Here is a 19,873-nt window from a genome sequence, read left to right as displayed (position 1 = left end):
GTTTCTAATAATTTTTATTATAAAGTTGAACAGAAGGAGTAACGTTTTTTTTTTTTTTGACATCATTACAAATAATAAGTCTCTCTTTGAGAGGGATCGGGCTCGAACCCGGATCTGGTGAAAAGGCAAACAGAGGTGAGAACCACTAGCCCACTTGCTCTTTCTCGAAGGAGTAACGTTTATATGCTGTTGTTTGTAATAAATTTAATTTACATGAAAAACATGGACAGGTTATATATTTTATTATAATGACATATATCATATATGCTTCTTTATTTACGTTTTTTTGTGACTTGAAGTGTTACCAGCAGAGCTTCGTCTCAGCTTTCAGGGGAGTTAGAAACATGACCTAGTTCAACAATGTTGAATTCGTGGTTATACGTCTTTCTGTTTTGAAGGTGATTGTGAGGTCCTAATATAGTATTAGATGATCCATAAAAATACACGACAAGTCCTTCTCGCAAACCTACTCCAAGATATTCATCATTGGATATCAAAGTTCTCGAATGTTTGTTTTTGTTTCACTCGACGAGTGTGTAATAGCGCTGGTCACTCTCTTGCCAAATTTGGCCACCCTGGCTCATAAAACAACTTTGTAACATTCCATGTTGATTAATGATAAGTTTTTTCGACGAAAAAAAAAAACTTATTAGTATTAGACACCGACAGGATGATAAACTATGAAATTTAACCTTAAACGGCGTCGTCTCTTACTATTACTAAAAGAGTTGGATTAGTGATGGCTAAATGTTTGTTAATTAACTGTTTTATTAACAGATCTTTGGATATGATGTTCATTTTGTCTTAGTCAACGAAAGATGATATTTTAAAAACTAAGTCCACAAAAAGTTATGTTTTGAATGGCCACATAAAAAGTTCGTAATTTAAATGGCCAAAATTTGAAACTTCGTGATTTAAACAACATATTTCCCTTTCAAATAATGGTCACATATGTTTTATCTTTTACAGGTAACTGAATTATGCTTTATTAATTACAATTTTTATTAATTTGTATTTATTTACTTTATTCATTTTTTTTTGTTGACCAAAAGTTTCAAACTTTACCTTGGAATTTATCTATGCAGTTCTGGTTTTAACATGTACTCGCTCCGTTTCTATTTAAGTGATGTTTAAGGTTGTTACACACAGATTAACAAAACATAAATTTTCTTTTTTACCATAAAAATTATATTAAATACAATGAATTTAACCAATAAAAAAATAGGATGTATAATATGATATGATTGGTCAAAAATTATTAAATACATTTAATATTTGCATAGAAAGTTGAAAACATCAATTAAAATAAAACAATTTTTTTAAGGTTAAAACATCATTTAAAAAGAAACAGGGAAGTATTAATCACTTGCTTTGCTTTGTGATCTCTAGAATCAACCCATGTATTTTATATATGTATATATATTTGATTTTTTGTGATCCTACTCTATGACAATCTTTAGTTATTCTAAAAATAGTGGAATCCATGGATATTATTATTGAGATTTTACATAGAAACTTAAAACAGCAAATTAAGAAACAAAACAAATAAAAGGGCCAAGCCATATTTTCTGACAATCGGTAGCTACCTATGATTTAATTCGGAACATGTAACCCAAGTAAATGAATGTTATACTAAATAATTGTGATAGCATAAAGTGAGAGAGCTTTAAAGAAGAGAGCAGAGACGATGGAAGCAACGGGAAAACAAAGTTCCCAAAATCTCTAGCTCTACGACTTTGGCATCACACTTCAAATTTTCCTATCACTACAAAGTTCTTTTTTACTTCCTCTTTTCATGTTAATGTACCATTAAAGGCAGTTTCATCGTCACTTTCGTGAGTTTCTTAAATGCACCTAAAAGGTATACACTAATTAAATGGAAATGAAAGAGAGACACTAATTAGACATCCGAAACTGTTAAAGAATGATGTTTCGACGGATTCTAATGAAACAAATTATTCAATTTTAGCGTCAAAAATAAAAATTTGTTAGAATTCTTCAATTATAATAATTGATTTTTGATCGTTTACTCCCAAAAAAATTATCCAACAATTGTTATTATCGTCATGTTTGTTTCATAATCGCAAGTGGCTGTGATTGCTACTGCGACTATAAATCGAGGGATGTGTTGTTTGTTCCATAATCGCGCGATTGGTCGCTGCGACTAATTGCAATTAAAACAGTCGCATCGCTGTTTTCTCCTGCGGTCAAAACGAACAATTTTCAGTCGCAAGTCAGTTCAATACCTTCTTCTACATGGTATCAGAGCTAAACTCATCGTAAACCTTGATTTTAATAATTTTATGTTATCTTGCGTGCCAAGTTAACTATGTCAACGAGAAGTGAACAAGAGTCTAGCTCTTCTGGAGCTATTGTTTCTCCTCCCTCGTCCACAGCAGTTTCACCATACAACTTGTCGAGTTTTGACAATCCCGGTACTGTTATCACCTCTGTTTTGTTTAATAGAGAGAACTACAATGAATGGTCTGAAGAGATGTTGAATGCTCTACAAGCCAAACGAAAGACTGGTTTCATCAGTGGCACGATCACATAGCCATCCGATAGTGATCCTGATTTTAAGAATTGGAAAACAGTGAACTCCATGATTGTTGGTTGGCTTCGAGATTCCATCACACCAAAAGTTAAGTCAACTGTTACGTTTATTTCTAATTCTCATCTTCTCTGGGAAGAGCTGAAACAACGTTTCTCAGCGAGCAACAATGTTCAAATTCATCAAATCAAAGCTCAGCTTGCCTCGTGTCGACAAAACGGATAAAAAGTTATTGATTATTATGGCCGGTTGTCGAAACTTTGGGACGAATTGAAGAATTATCAAGCCACTGCAGTTTGTCCTCATCGTTCTATCATGACAGCAATTGTTCAAGAAAGAGATAATGAGAAACTTTATAAATTTTTCATGGGTCTTTATGACTCACGGGTTGGGGGAATTTGTCAAAGTACTCTAAAGTCATTAGAGAAGAACAACGGCTCATGTCTTCACGTCTTAAAGAGGAGAGACAAGAAGCTGTTGGTTTTGTCACACGGCAAGTCTCGTCTGGGACTGAACTGTTGTTTGGAGTTCGTACTGAATCTTCCATCATCAAAACTCGTCTGGTTGAGTATTCTCATTATGGTCGACCGGGACATGAGAAGAAACACTGCTGGTCCATCGTTGGCTTCCCCAATAGGTGGAACGAACATAATGGGGAAGGTCGCGGTTCTAGTGGTAGAGGTCGTGGCGGACGGGGCGCTGGCTCTGGTCGTGGTCGAGGTCAAGTCTTTATAGCACACGAAACAAGTTCAAATCCTTCTCCTGTTTCGTTCCCGGAGTTTACACAAGAACAACTTCAAGCACTCTCTCAATTGATTCAAGAGAAAACAACTAGTGGTTCATCATACAAATTGTCTAGTAAGATGAAATTTGGCGATGTTAATCTTGACACAGGGCCTTCTCATCATATGATTGGTTGTCTATCTCTTCTTATTAACGTTGTCTCCATTCCACCTTGTTCGGTTGGTTTTGCTGATGGAAGCAAAATGTTTGTTTTAAGGACGGGAGAGTTCCCTCTTTCGGACTGCGTTGCACTCACTAACGTTCTCTTTGTGCCAACCTTGACTTGCACTTTGATTTCAGTTTCTAAAATTATCAAACAAACAAAGTTTTTACTACGTTCACTGATACAATTTGTGTTTTACAGGACCGTTTTAGAGGACTTTGATTGGAAGAGGTGAAGAGCGTGATGAGGTGAAGAGCGTGATGGGGTGTATTATTTGACGGATGTGGCGACTACAAAGATTCACACAGTTAGCGTCTCTTCTGATCAAACTTTGTGGCATCAACAGTTGGGTCATCCTAGTTTTTCTGCAATTTTGGCTTTACCTATGGTTTCTGGTTCTGAATTATCTGTTAGCTCTCGTTCTTGTGACATTTGTTTCAGATCGAAGCAAACTAGAAGAGTTTTTCCTAGTAGTATTAATAAAACTACAGAGTGTTTTCTTCTTGTGGCACTGTTTATTTCTTGACTATTGTTGATGACTTCTCAACATCTGTCTGGACGTACTTAATGCTCGAGAAATCAGAAGTTCGGAATGTTCTTAAAAGTTTTCTTGCCAATACAGAAATTTTTTTGGCAAGTTCGTTAAGGTGGTTCTTAGTTATAATGGAACAGAGTTCATGTGTCTCTCTTCTCTCTTTCGTCAACGTGGAATTGTACATCAAACATCTTGTGTCGGGACGCCTCAACAAAACGGTCGCGTTGAACGAATACATAGACATATTCTCAATGTAGCACGAGCCTTGTTGTTTCAAACCAGTCTACCAGTTAAATTTTGGGGAGAAGCTGTCTTAACCGCTGCTTATTTAATAAATCGTACTCCATCTTCTATCCATCATAACTGGTCTCCATATGAAATTTTTTATGGTTGTAAACGGGCTTATCAACAACTGCGAGTCTTTGGGTCAGCTTGTTATGTTCATCGGGTTACACGTGACAAGGAAACGTATGGTGAACGAAGTCGCTTGTGTGTTTTTGTTGGTTACCAGTTTGGTCAAAAAGGATGGATAGTTTACAATATTAAACGTGATCAGTTTCTCGTCTCTCGCGATGTTATATTTTGTAAAGATGTGTTCCCATTTGCAAGCTCTCATGATCCTCCATCACTGGTTCCTCCTCCACCTGTTGTACACGATGATGATTGGTGTGAACGTATGTCCGTCAGGGGGAGTTCTGATGTTGTGGTTGCTCCACCCGTTCCTCCATTTTCACAAGATACACATGTTCTTTCTTCACTTGAGAATACAAATTAGCAAGGTTCTCCATCCATTCCGGATAGTTCAAACATCTCGGATAGTGTTCCTCCACCTACTCCGGTTCTTGAGATTGTTTCTCCTCCTACGGATTGTCCGACAAGACCACCGTCGCGGGCTACTCCATCGGCTATGCTTATCATACATCCGGGTTTTGATGAATTCACTCCTCCTTGTCAAGGGAAACGCCCAGTCAAGCAGTTCGTTCGTCGCAAAGATTATATACTGTATAATGTCACCACAAACATCGCCACCCCTTACGCTCCTTCGTCCTCCGATTCTCAGCCCTCATCTCCGGTCCAAGGTAATTTGTTGTATACTTTGACTCACTTTTTTCTAATTCAAAGTTTTCTGCTGGTCATCCAGTGTTTTTGGCTGCGATAACAAATGCTTCTGAGCCTACGAATTTCAATGATGCGGTTCATATCAAGGTTTGGAATGATGCAAATTGCATAAAGAAGTTGATGCACTCGAAGTTCAACACACTTGGGATATTGTTGATTTGCCACCACGAAAGACCGCTATTGGGAGTCAATGGGTTTATAAAACAAAGTATAATGCTGACTGGTCTCTTGAACGTTACAAAGCTCGTCTTGTTATTTGTGCTAATAAACTGGTTGAGGGGAGAATTTTAGTGAAACTTTTGCTCTGGTTGTTATGATGACTACGGTGTGCACACTTTTGCATCTTGTTGCGGCTAAACAATGGGAGGTTATCAAATGGATGTCAACAATGCATTTCTTCATGGCTATCTTGAAGAGGAGATTTATATGAAGCTTCCTCCGGGTTTTCGTTTTTCTTATCCTAACAAGGTTTGTCGTCTTCGGAAGTCTTTATATGGTCTTAAGCAAGCTCCTTGTTGTTGGTTCAAGAAGCTTTCAGATGCTTTGTTGCGTTTTGGTTTTGTTCAAGCCTATGATGATTATTCTTTATTTTCCTACACTAAAGCAAATATTGAGATACGAGTATGATGGTCTTCTTATCTATGGTAATGACACTCATATGCTACAGAAATTTAAAGTCTATTTAGGGAAGTGTTTCTCTATGAAGGATTTAGGAAAGTTGAAATATTTTCTCGGTATTGAGGTTTCTCATGGGTCGGACGGTATCTTTTTGTCACAATGTATGTATGCGTTGGATATTATTCCTGATAGTGGTCATCTAGGTTGTCGCGCAGATCGATCTAACTCCGCTTGAAGAGAATCATCATCTAGCATCTAATAATGGTCCTCTCTTGACGGATCCTACACCTTATCGGCGTTTAATTGGCCAATTGTTGTATCTTTTACATACTCACCCCAAATTTAGTTACTCGGTCCATGTCTTATCTCAGTTCATGCAAACACCTCGTGAAGCACATTGGCACGCACCTCTACGGGTTGTTACTTACTTAAAAAATTCGCCTGGTCAAGGTATTTTGCTTTAATACAATTCTGATTTGTCTCTTACGATGTATTGTAAAGCGGACTGGTCTTCTTGTCCCCTGACTCGTTGTTCTTTAAATGCGTTTGTTGTTCTTCTTGGTGACTCACCCATTGCTTGGAAGACTAAGAAGAAATATACAATTTCTCATTCTTTCGCTGAAGCCGAGTATCGTGCTATGTCTGTTGCTCTCCATGAGATCAAATGGTTATGAAAGGTGTTAATTGTATTAGGTGTTGAACAGGTAGTGCCTACTCGGATGTTTTGTGACAGTAAAGCTGCAATACACATTGCTGCGAATCCGGTTTTTCATGAGCGAACTAAGCTTATCAAGAATGGTTGTCATGATGTTCGTAATGTTGTTCGTGATAAGCTAATCACTACGGAGCATGTTTAGTCTGGTGAAAAACTAGTGGATATCATGATGAATGCGTTGGGACGTCCACGATTTGTCTACATTATGTTCAAGTTGGGTGTTTACGATGCTCACACTTCAACGTGGGAGGGGGTATATGGAGATTAGGCTTATCATTATATTATTATCGTATTAGATTTTATATTCACTATGTGATAATGTTTTGTTATTAGTTAGAGTCTATCTATATCTTGTGTTCTCTTATATAAATACTAATACGATCCTCCTAGAATCGACACTCTTGAAGTTGAGGGAATGATAGGCTTTGCACCTAAGAGATCGTGAGATCACTTAGACGAAAGAATGTGGAGCGAATGGTCAAAAAAGGTTGCGGAAGAACCTTTGATTTACCGAACTTGGACTTGCCTATTGATATTACACACCAAAGAAAAGAACAAGAGAGAGTGATCTAACTTTAGAAAGAGTTTTTGATAAAAAGATTAGATGAGTTGCAAATGAGAGGTAGAGGGGATTATATAGGAGAGGAGGATGAAGGAGAAGAAGGAAGAGAAGAAGAACATGCAAGAGCATGCACAAGTGTCTTGGAAATATACTCATGCAAGTTCATGCACCAAGTCTTGGAAATAACAAACACATTAAATGCAAAAACAAAGAGAAAAGATAGAAAATGGGCCAAGGCAAAGTGATGGGCCTTGGACCCATGAATTGGGCTTGGTAAAAGGCCTTGAAAGTGTTACGTAGGCCTCATTAAAAACCTTTTCAAGAAAACCCAATTGGACAAAACTAGACAAGGGAAAAGAGTGCATAAGCAACACTTATCCCTATACCGAACCCCTTGAGCCGTGATGATCATTGAGGAGATTTGAACTAAAGCAATGGCGGTTTGATTACCTTCTTTACAAGCATTTCCTCCGCTACAAGCTCATCCTCGGTTACGAGCTTCTCCTTGGCTACAAGCTCATCCTCGGGTACGAGCTTCTCCTTGGCTACGAGCTGCTCCTCTTCTATGGATTTTGCCTTGGCTACGAGCTCCAGGTTTTGTTCGGCGATAGTCATATCAAATACCCAAGTTCGGCAATCAATAAAAGCAAGTCAGGTCAATACCTTCTTCTACAAAACCCTTTACTCCGAGAACGCGCATTTTGGTAAGAATGGTGGAGAAAGGGCATTTTGGTAATAATAATTTTAGTTTTACTTAAACACAAAACGAAGCTAAGACTCTTGAGATTTAAAGATAGAAATCTGGATGACAAAAAGAGACGAATAAAAACTAAGTTATCTCATGAGAGTATGTTAGGAAATAAGTTATATTTGGTGAACAACTAAGCCAAAAACTACGCACCACCTATGGACAGCATCTTCTATGTCGAGGTACTTACATGTCGCAGCCACCGCAAAGCAAGTCCGTCGGTCATCAATATGTCATCTTCAAGTTCTTACTATGGTCGGGAACAAGAGGCATAAACTTAAATGTAAACAAATATCAAGCAAGAGAGACAAAAATTAACATTAAAAATAAATTAATAATTATTTTGAGAATACAAAGCTTTTTATTTAATAGTTTTGAAAATTTTAATACTTCAGTATAAGAAAATAATCAGATTAAATATAATTAAACCACAACATGAATAAATATATGAAAAAAAAATTAATAAATTCTTGATATGAGATGTAATTTCTATACAAAAAGATGTAAATTTCTCATTTTGCTTATTTAATTAAGGGAATAATGTTGAGGGAAAGTATTTAAATCTCCAACTATATTTTAATCATGTTGGTTACCGTTAATACATGATGTTCCACATGCTCTAGCTATTAGTCTGGATTCTTGTATAGGTTCGTAGTCTTAAGGAAAAAAACATACATGTATGAATTTGGCATTGGAATATAATGATTCCGGATAATGATGTCGATTGAGACCATTAGGGATATTAAAAGAGTGAAATATTCGATAAAATCCTACCCATAGATTCAAAAGTAGCCACAATGAAGCGTTTACAGAAAAACAAGAAAATTACAAAACAGAGAAGAAAAAATGAAGCGAGGAACGAAGAAGAGGGCCGGCTGCCTTTCGCTTCACCATATTTGGTGGGGCATTAGAAGCACTTGCTTATTTGTTGTTGTGGCTCACATATCCCAAAATATTCAACCCCAAGTTTTACATATGCACCATTAAATAATTTAAATTATTTAATAAAAATTTTGAGTTAGTTTCTTTTTTTTTTATATAATTATTTTATTTTAAAGATAACGACATTTTTTTTTGTTTTCGCAAATTCAATATATCGAAAAAAATATATTTATAAAATACGAAAGCATGCCATACAAATCTTCCTAAGTAAATACAAAAAAATTAAACAATTGGATAAAAGAGATAAAGGAAAACCATCTTTATTAAGGAGTTTTTAACATAAGTTTTTATTTTTTTTTAAAAAAAATTATTCATAAAAATTATGAGAGTTGCTTAATAGTATTAAAACTTTTTTCAAAGTGTCTTAAACAAGAGATATGTACGAATGGATTGACTGTGATCCTTGATTAAGAAATTTTGATTTTTTTTTCACTTATTAACCAATCCATCAAATTAAATAACATTATTGTATAATTTTAAAAATAAGAACTTCATGTTAAGAAGGAAGTATGGTTGGAGATTCTCTAACTAAAATATATATCAGTAGATTTATAGGCAACATACAAAATTTATAAAGTCCTTTGATTGGTTATCAATCTCGACATATGTCTATTTTTTTTCTTTTGTCAAACCGACATATGTCTAGTTCATCAATATTTTTCATTTAAAGAAAATAACTAAAAAAAAGAACTCATTTAGGAAATACTAGATTTTTTTTGTAAATATTGAATAAATAATTAATTTATAGTATATGAATCACTCAATTGTTTATTTTTTCTTTTTAGAAATGAATTTGGACCATTGGTGGGAAAATCATTTCCTGATGGTTGGTAATTGAATTGCGAGACGTAAATCTAGTCAACTACTTTTAGTAATTATTCAATAAAAATTGTAAACTACAATCACTGTCAACTTTTAGCTGGATGTAAACAAGATACAATATTTTTAAATTTACTAATATGACTTAGAAATTGTTTTGATTTGGTTAAAATAGTGTTTATACTAAATGAGTAACCTACATTTTCGACATATTTGTTAAAATATAGTAAACTAATAAGCTTTAAACTCTTTTGAAATCTAGGCAATTATATCATTTCAAAGTGGATAAGCTTGCATGAGTTTACACACAACACACACACATTTTCTTGTATGTTAACAATGTTTCCTTGACTTGGATTTATGTAAAAGACTCTTGACTTACTAATATCTGATTCTTTAATTTGCACGTAAGATTTAAGGTACGTGTTTTGAGTTTCAGAAAACTCTTGGACATAAGTACGTAACAAATTGGTTTGTCATTTGTGGAAACATGCAGAGCTACAAAAATGAAGAGCAAAGCAGAGACATTTTCACAGCACAGACGGTAATAGGATGCAAGACTATCAAGGTTGTCAAATTATATATTATACGAAAATAATGTAGAAATTTAGAATAAAAAAAGAAATGGAAATGGATTAGAGATAACAACTTTATTTATAATGTCTTTGTAATTAAATTTCATCACGTAGAGAAATGTTAAAGAATCTTATTTTCGGAAACTATAGAAAATATAGTAGAAACTACAAAATAAACTGTATATAAATTAAATCTTATTTATAGAAACTTGGTTTATTAAAATGATTGTGAAATATGTCAAGTCTATCGATTAAATGTCGTAAAAAAAAAAATAGTTGTTATGTAATAAGTGTTACACTTTTTTTTTTTTAGCAATAATAAGTGTTACCCTTATCATATAAAATTTAGTTATTTATAAAAATTATAAAATAAGTGTATGTAAATCTTATCATATAAATTTGGTTTCTCAAAATGATAGTGAAATATATCAAGTCTATCGATTAAATGTCATAAAAAATTTTAGTTGTTACGAGAGATTCCTTTTAGTTTCGGCATTTAGAGTAAGCTATGAATTAAGATGATTATGGTGATGACACTTGTAAGTCAAAGCTGCTTCTATATTTTCAATGGTCAGAAAGACATCTCGTTTAACGCTTCTTTAATATGAATGTTAGTTCCGTCCGAAACCTTTTTATTTGGCTTGGTGGCATTTTCTTGTCTGAAGACAGCAAAATGTCAAATTTTGAGAAATTGACATACTTTTTATGGTATTTACTTGCATCTGATTTTCAAAGTGAATATTGTTGTCCTAGTGTTATTTTTTTTTCGTGTGGCACAAATATTAGCAATTAGTCCGTCTTTTAAAGAATTTCTAAGTAATTTTCTTACATCTTTGCAAAATTTCTCATGATTTTTCATACTATTTTTTGTACACGTTAACTGACTGATTTCCCGGTAGTCAGACACTTCAATCAACCTTAGAAATTTCTGTGAAAACATTTTCCGTTGATATGATCCAAATCAAGCCGGGTAGACCTAGTTTGACATCCCTTATCATGTAAGCAACTCTAGACAAATTTAAACCTAATGTTTGCTTTATGTTTTTTTCGAAGTTTGTATAAGTGTTTAAGAAAGACTAACATGCCATTGATTGCATTTGGTAACGACTATCATCAGTTGATATTATAGCTTTTTAAAGTTAATCTTTATCATCTTTCTTTCTTTAACGTTTCATTAGGTTAACCATGTATGTGCGGTAACACAATTAAAATAAAACTCGATACACATGATCAAGACTTGAAACAATTAATGTATTCCTACTCTCTTGGGAGTCACGGGGTAATGCATGATTCTCATACTCTGTCATCTTTTACGTGGTACTACTCTTCACAAATGAAAAAAGTCTTAAATCTTTTGCACGTGACAAAAAAGATCATGAGATTAAAGTCATTTGTTTTGAACAAGTAGGAAAATTTAAATGTATTGGGAAACATATAATGTAAATGTGTTCCTACTCTTATGAGTTATAGTGTAATACTTACGGACATGTTTCTCATACTATGTCATTTTTTATTTGTTACTCTTGGCAATTAAAACTAGTCTTATATCTTTAATTTGCACGAGGAGAAAAAGTTATAAAGTTGGAAAAATAAAATGTATTGGGAGTCATGTGCTAACTCTACATTTGCTTTTCAAGAACCATGAAGACGTGTGTAAGTATATAACCACTATATCAACGTACACCACTCGTTTGTTTTCTGACCACAGAAAATATGACAATTGTCTCCAACAAGATAAATTGAACAAACTGGAGGATTCCGACAATCCAACCAAAACATATGAAATGTGCAGAAAACACTCTCCCGAGAGTTCGAGCTTGCTTGTAAACAAAAATCACTGAGTTTAGGCTTAAGTCAAAGCAATTTAGCTGCTAATGCAGTAATATGTGATTTGGCTATCCATAACATTAGTAGGAAAGTATTCCAAATTTAAAGTAAACAATATAATAAAAATTTGGAGAAAAATTTATTCGTAAACATGTCGATGTACTCTTACTAATGCTGACAGAATCAACTGATAGGGTTTAAAAAAAAAACAAATAAAGAGCTAGAGTTGTTTCCATGTATCTTAACCAATCATAAATTTTGTAAAATTATTAAAGTAACTTTATTTTCCACTATTTTTTCATTGCTATTTTTTGTACTATATTTTCTCAATACCATTCTTTTAATTTGGAAAATAATAAAATATTATATATAGTGCAGTATTCCAATAGTTTAATAATTAGTAGAAAAGTAAAAAAGGGAGAATCGAAAACTAATAGTAATGAACCTCGTAGAGAATCTTTACTTGGTCTCACAAAACATTTTATATGAGAATATAATCAATATATGCAAGTGTGTGTTTTTATGATTCATTTTCGTGTATTTTTTCAATTCGATCAAATACAATAAGTTATCATCATAGAAAATAAAATTTACAACAAATGAAAAAATACAAAAAAAAAATAAAAAAAATAGTGCCAAAATAATTTTCAAAATATAAGTAAAGAAATGGTGGAAAGTTGGGAAATAAAGTGTGATGAACCTATCTCTAAAAGACTTCACGTTTTTGTGATATGTCTCAAATCACATATAGTGGAAGGTCGGTGCTAGCTCTCTTTCATTCATTTTTGTGGCTATAAAAGGGGAGTCTCCTCTCCATCATTATTTGCTTCTGTGGTTAACAACAAAGACCAAACACTTAGCAAAAATTAAGAATAATCTTTCTCAAGGCAATACTTGGAGATATACAAGAAAAGAAAATGGTTTGGATAATACTCTTCTTCTTCTTACTTGTAAACTATTGGTTGTAAGATTTGTTTACTGAAGATTGATAAGGTGGTTTTCAGGAGAGCAAAGGGAGTTGGATGGTGGCTGATGCAGTAGATTACAGCGGCCAGCCCGCGGACAAATCGAAAACCGGTGGCTGGATCACTGCAACTCTCATTCTTGGTTTGTGTTCTTCTTCTTCTTCTTCGTCTCTACATTACCTATATGCATTTCTAGATATGGTCCAAAGATACATATACATATACAAAAATACTATTACCAATATATGTCCCTAGCAAAAAAAAAAACAAACTTCTTCATCATCTTCTTGTTTATTTGATTGCATAGTTTTTACTCTTTTTAAACTATTATCGTTTATCACTTCGGAACATGCTTTATTACTATATATTTCCATGATTTTATAATCTTAAAATGAAGAAAATACATATGTTCGTGCACATGTTCGCAAAGTATTTCATTAGTGAATACATACGTACAATATGTGTATATACTTAGCTAATCTTATCAAGAGGGTGGTGCGTAGTTTCTTGCGTATACATTTCAATCTCGATAAGTTGTATAATTTAGGAATACATGGTGAGGAACAAAAGAGACTCGATTTCAAAATCAGTCACACTCACACATGAAATGATTGAAATATCAAATAAGTCTGTTTATATATATAAAATATGAAATGTCGTTGTACTGAATCACGCTGATTGATAGAAAGATAAAGAGCAAAAGGGACACGCCACATGGCTCCCCATCTTGTTTCATCCAATCATAATAATAATTTTTCTTTTTTATTCTTTTTTTTTGTTCCAAATATTTTTTTTTTATATTAAATTTCATCATACGTGAAGAAAAAAATAATTGATTAGAGAGAGAAAATAGATTTATATCTGTATTCACGTGTCTACTTAGGGAGCATAAATCAAAACGCCGACCTCTAAAACACTTGTTTTGTTCCTCAATATTCTCTTATAGACAAATACAAGTTGTCTTAATTATAATTAGTTCGGATAATCCAAACTTTGGTTTTTGTTGCTTTCTGAGTTTAAAAACAGACAATATATTACTACTGTTCTTTAATTATTTAGTAGGACAAAAAAGATCACAACATTACAGCCATACCTTATCATGAACTTTATGTTTATCCATATTTCGATATGTTTCCAAAATAAATAAAATCATAGTTGGAGTATGATTTAAAGCTTATTATCTGAGTGTCACCAGCTTGTATTGAGCTACCTTTAGACAATCAAACTCTTTTATCTGGTTTAACTAAAAAAAACATTATAATCCTATAATATTTTGCCACGAGTCATTACCACTTAATAAGAGAAAAAAGGATTAACACAACATTACTTGAATTTGTATGACATGCTCCCAGCTTAACTAAGAACATATATACAAAGTGTTGGAAGCATATGAATAAAAATGTAAATTGATATTGCAGGAATTGAGGTTGTGGAGAGGCTATCAACAATGGGAATAGCAGTGAATTTGGTAACATATTTGATGGAGACAATGCATCTCCCAAGTTCAACCTCAGCCAACATTGTCACTGACTTCATGGGCACTTCCTTCCTCCTTTGCTTGCTCGGTGGCTTTCTCGCTGACTCCTTCCTCGGCCGTTTTAAAACTATAGCTATATTTTCAACCATTCAAGCTCTAGTAAGACATCATATCAAACCATATATAATCACTTATAAACATCAACAAATTGTTAAAAAAGATTGAGACGGTTTATCTTGTATTCTTGTATATAGGGAACTGGTGCGCTATCGATAGCAACGAAGTTGCCAGAGCTGCGTCCACCAACATGCCACCACGGGGAAGCTTGTGTACCCGCAACTTCCTTCCAGATGACAATTCTTTACATTTCACTTTACCTTATAGCTCTTGGAACTGGTGGCCTTAAGTCTAGTATCTCCGGATTTGGATCTGACCAGTTTGATGATAAAGATCCTAAAGAAAAAGCTCAAATGGCTTTCTTCTTCAACAGGTTAGGTTTAGAGTTTGTATTTCATTATATGATGATAACTTTAATACAATGTTCCCTTATTAATAGTTAAATTGGTATTGGCACATGCAGGTTTTTCTTTTTCATTAGCATGGGGACGTTGATGGCTGTGACTGTTTTAGTTTACATGCAAGATGAAGTGGGAAGGTCTTGGGCTTATGGAATCTGCACTGTGTCTATGGCTATAGCTATAGGGATCTTCTTGTTTGGAACTAAAAGCTACCGTTACAAGAAGAGCCAAGGAAGTCCTGTTGTGCAAATCTTTCAGGTTATAGCGGCTGCGTTCAGAAAGAGAAAAATGGAATTGCCTCAAAGTATTGTTTATCTTTATGAAGATAGTCCTGAGGGAGTGAGGATTGAACATACTGATCAATTTCAGTAAGTCTCTCTAGTCAATTTTCACAAAAAGAAAGTAAAACCAAAGTGAAATTTGTTATCTTATAAAATCTTGTATGTGTAGCTTGTTGGACAAGGCAGCCATAGTTCAAGAAGGAGATTTCGAACAAACCCTAGATGGAGTCGCAATTCCAAACCCTTGGAAGCTAAGTTCAGTAACCAAAGTTGAGGAAGTGAAAATGATGGTTAGACTTTTGCCTATTTGGGCAACAACAATCATTTTCTGGACAACATATGCTCAAATGATTACATTCTCGGTTGAGCAAGCTTCAACCATGAGACGTAACATTGGAAATTTCAAGATCCCAGCTGGTTCCCTTACTGTGTTTTTCGTCGCGGCTATTCTCATAACTCTAGCTGTCTACGACCGTGCCATAATGCCTTTCTGGAAGAAATGGAAAGGAAAGCCAGGTAACATATAAAATGCATACAACATTCATAAATTTAGAATTTTACATGTATAAATGTCTCTTAACTATATATTAACATTTCAGGTTTCTCTAGCCTACAAAGAATAGCTATTGGATTAGTCTTATCAACCGCTGGCATGGCAGCAGCAGCTATAGTTGAACAAAAGCGTTTATCGGTTGCGAAATCTAGTACACAGAAAACATTGCCCATAAGTGTATTCTTACTTGTTCCACAATTCTTCTTAGTAGGAGCTGGGGAAGCCTTTATCTACACTGGCCAACTTGATTTCTTCATCACCCAATCTCCTAAGGGAATGAAAACAATGAGCACTGGACTTTTCTTGACCACTTTATCACTAGGCTTCTTTGTCAGCAGTTTCTTGGTCTCAGTCGTCAAGAAGGTCACTTCAACTTCTACCGATGGAGGATGGCTGGCTGATAACATCAACCACGGCCGACTTGACTACTTTTATTGGCTTTTGGTTATTCTTAGTGGAATAAACTTCGTTGCCTATTTCATCTGTGCCTTGTGGTTTAAGCCAACGAAGGGTAAAGACTCGGCAGAGAAGGAAAATGGCAAGGGCTTTACTGCTGAAGACTGCTAAATTTTGTCTCCGGTTCTATTTTCTGGTGTACCATATTCTTGCAACAAAGTCGTTCAAGTTATGTTTTTGTATATTAAGCAATTGGGTTGTGTCTAGATTCCTACCAATCTCAAATATTGTGTCTTCACTGGTTATGTTATTCACTTTTTTTTTCCTCTTTTTGTATCGATCAGAATGAAAAGAATAATTTAGCTAAGCTCACGTATCCTTTAATTTTTGTGGTTATGTATTGTTTACTATCCCATTAATATTTAATGGTTATCAATATTTTGAAAGATCAAGAAAATGAGATCTACCTTAGACCAACTCCACTAGAGCAACTCATAAAAATTGCTTAAAATTAAATTAATTATAAATTCAATTAAACTAATCAAATCAACTGATTAACAATTTTAAACAAAACCACCCTTCCACTAGAGAACCTCTATCATAGATACTTAATCATTTAAACAGTATTAACTAACAACTGTGAATTGTATATCCAATTTAAATAAATTAGTAAATAATTCAAAATTACAAAACAAGTAATTAAATTACTTATATTACATTAAAAAAGAAAGAAAAATATTTAACATAATTCAGAAATTTAAACAGATTTTACAAAAGAAATTTGAACATTCTTTTAGTTACTTTCTTTCTTGATTAATGAGTTGAGTGTCCAAAAGAAAAAGAAAAAAATAACAGACCTGAAATATGATTAACCCAATGAGGACCGGCTTTGTGTTAAATCCAAAACTCCCGAAGAGATAAGTGGAGTTTCTGACAAGAGTGTATCCACCAAATTGCAAGAAGGCAAGGATCTGGAATAAAAACATTGAGCGAGGGTCATCATAAGATATGAGTACTTAAATGAACTGAGTATATATGAATAAAAAAGGTTTTGAAGACTCACTTGAACTGCAATAAACGAGTACGTAGTGTGATTCAGTTTCCAATGTCCAAGCTCGTGTGCAATAACAGCCACAACTTCATCCTCATTCTTGCACTACACAAAAGATTGATTATTTTTATGTTTCAGAACCAAAATAAGAATGTGAGTACTGTAGGATGCAAAAATCGAATCGAGAAAAATTCGAATTTTATAAATAAGAACGATATCATAAACACATTACAACAACATAATTTAAAAGCATAAATTTAAATCTCGGAGGCACGATATGATATCTTTGTCCTTAATCTAATAAATCGGCCGTAAGTGTTTCGGTCTATCACGATTTATGAATCACAGGATACAACCGATTATAAACTATTACTCGAGCACACAAGTAATAGACTCAAACGAACTAGATCTACTTTATACTCTCGAAACTATAAAATTAAGAACTTACTTGAACTAAGCGAGAGAGAAGAGGTTTAGAACTGAAAAGTTTAGATGCTTTTTCGTTTTTGAGTGTGAAAAATAATGAGAGCCTCATCCTCTTTATATAGTAGTACGAGTAGAAGAAGATAGGGCTCCAGGAAAATATCCTTGGCATATTCTGTAGAATATTCTAGGCATATTCTACAAAATATTCTCGGTATATTCCTTGGAGTGCACACCAAGCCTAGTAACAAATTGGGCCTAAACAAAGCCCAAAAACCCCTAAGAATGCCAGAATCCACGAGCCTACAAGCCCACAAGCCCATTAGCCTGCGCCCGGCCTGGTTTAGTTTGGTTCGGGATTTTTCACAAAACATCAACCCAATTGCTCACTTCACACCCTTATTTCTCATTCAATTAAACTCAGTTTTTGACATATGAGTATACCATTTTGTACTACTCGTTACCAGCTTTCCATTGCACTATCAAGCTCACAATTATGTTCAGCCATTTGGCCGGAATTCGGCCTGAAAGTTACCGGAAAGTCATTGCAAAAAATCCTGCAATTTTTCAGAAACTTATTTCTGAAAATTCAGTTCCAACAATCCCCCACATTAATAGAAATAAGTCTAAACATATGACGACGTAACGAACCCTATCGACTGACACGACTAGCTAGACTAGACAGACAAACCTTCGAGAGTATATGCGAAAACTAACTGTATCTGAGTTGATGGCGTTTTTCAGCTTTGAACATACTCATTGTTAATACCTGTCGAGTTTACTCGGCCAGATGGTGAACATGATGTCTTGAACCATCCGGAGTTTGATGTAAACTTAGACAGCATGTCTAACACAACTTCGTTTTCTCGTAGAACGAAGTTCTCTATTGTGTTCATTGTGGCCTTGAACTTGCATGGATAATCATGAGTGAACTTGGAGAGTATAGCCTCACATATTCTCCTAGGAACGACCTCATTTCACACTCACAAGATGATTAGCTAACTGCTTGTATTTAAAGAAGTATCCTGTAAGTACTTCACGTATGGTACAAAGCTAGATTTAAAAATATTAAAAGCATATGCTTATACTCTTTACATATAGGAAGCACTGTACATCATTTTAGGAATTGGGATAAGACAATTGTCTCTAAGTGCTTTTGGTGGATTAAGCTTGATTTAGTTGGTCCTTTGAACCTACGTCATGGGATCTCCAATCTAAGTAGGTGGGGTTACCATCAAACCTCCTCTCAAGTCGTAGGTTTTAAACTCATTCCTCTTGATGATTTTGAAACTTTATCTCGTGTCAAACCTTTTGTAAATGGATCCGCTAGGTTGTCTTCTGACCTGATGTAGTCAATCGTGACTACCCCAGTTGAGATAAGTTGTCTAATGGTTTTATGTCTACGTTGTATGTGATGAGATTTACCATTATATAGGGTACTCTGTGCCCTGCCTATAGTTGATTGGCTATCATAGTGTACACGTATTGCAGGCACAGGTTTCCCCCACATTGGGATATCTTCCAAGAAATTACGAAGCCATTCAGCCTTTGATGCAGCTATTTCCAAAGCTATGAATTCTGATTCCATAGTTGATGAAGCCGCCAGAGTTTGTTTGGAAAATTTCCAGGACACTGCATCACATCCAAGTCTAAAGACGTATCCACTTGTGGATTTTGAGTTTTTGGAGTCTGCGATCCAGTTGGCGTCAGGGTATCCTTCCAAAACTGCAGGTTCTTTACCATAGTGTAAGCCATGATCTTTGGTATAACGTAGATAGTCCAAGAATCTAGTTATATATTTCCAATGTTTATGTCCTAGATTGCTCGTGTAGCGACTAAGTACTTTTACAGAGTGCACTAAATCTGGTCTAGTACAGTTTGTCAAGTACATAAGACTGCCAATTACTCTTGCATACTCCACCTGTTGTACATGTTCACCAGAATTTTTGGTCAAGTGAAGTTGAAGATCCACTGGAGTTTAGTCTTCCCATGTGAGTAATGCTTGAATCGATCAAGTATCTTTTCAACATAATGGATTTGAGACAAGATAATGCCTTCATCAGTTCTTATGATTTTTATCCCCAAAATGACGTCTGCAATACCCAAATCTTTCATGTCAAAAATTCTTTTGACCATGTTTTTCGTTTGATTTACGATGTCTTTGTTGCTTCCAATGATGAGCATATCATCTACATATAAACAGAACAAAATGTACCCTGATGGAGTAATTTTGAAGTATATGCTTTTGTCGC

The 19,873-nt window shown here is 34.5% G+C and overlaps 1 protein-coding gene and 1 long non-coding RNA gene across 2 annotated transcripts; one reads left to right on the top strand and one right to left on the bottom strand.

The window, feature by feature from the left end:
- Window positions 1–12,775: 12,775 nt before the first annotated feature.
- Window positions 12,776–16,514, top strand: LOC17889114 (protein NRT1/ PTR FAMILY 6.2). Its single transcript, XM_023784452.1, has 7 exons — window positions 12,776–12,877; window positions 12,962–13,064; window positions 14,341–14,558; window positions 14,654–14,889; window positions 14,980–15,285; window positions 15,368–15,714; window positions 15,798–16,514. The coding sequence occupies exons 1-7, from the start codon at window positions 12,875–12,877 to the stop codon at window positions 16,316–16,318; spliced, it is 1,734 nt and encodes a 577-aa protein (XP_023640220.1). The 5' UTR covers window positions 12,776–12,874; the 3' UTR covers window positions 16,319–16,514.
- A 460-nt stretch (window positions 16,515–16,974) lies between these two features.
- LOC111831208 lies at window positions 16,975–17,672 on the bottom strand. Its single transcript, XR_002834441.1, has 3 exons — window positions 17,647–17,672; window positions 17,211–17,303; window positions 16,975–17,118 (listed from the first exon to the last, which is right to left on the bottom strand). It is a non-coding gene; the product is annotated as an uncharacterized LOC111831208 (long non-coding RNA).
- Window positions 17,673–19,873: the final 2,201 nt, after the last annotated feature.

The sequence above is a fragment of the Capsella rubella genome, unplaced genomic scaffold (genome assembly GCF_000375325.1).
Source record: "Capsella rubella cultivar Monte Gargano unplaced genomic scaffold, Caprub1_0 scaffold_4, whole genome shotgun sequence".
Taxonomy (NCBI): domain Eukaryota; kingdom Viridiplantae; phylum Streptophyta; class Magnoliopsida; order Brassicales; family Brassicaceae; genus Capsella; species Capsella rubella.
This window is presented reverse-complemented; position numbering and strand designations above follow the sequence as displayed.

What these genes read in the sequence shown, in the direction of transcription:
- LOC17889114 (XM_023784452.1), top strand. An exon ending in CACTGCAACTCTCATTCTTG is followed by an intron (nt 13,065 to 14,340) that starts GTTTGTGTTCTT and finishes TTGATATTGCAG; the next exon opens with GAATTGAGGTTGTGGAGAGG. An exon ending in ATGGCTTTCTTCTTCAACAG is followed by an intron (nt 14,890 to 14,979) that starts GTTAGGTTTAGA and finishes TGGCACATGCAG; the next exon opens with GTTTTTCTTTTTCATTAGCA.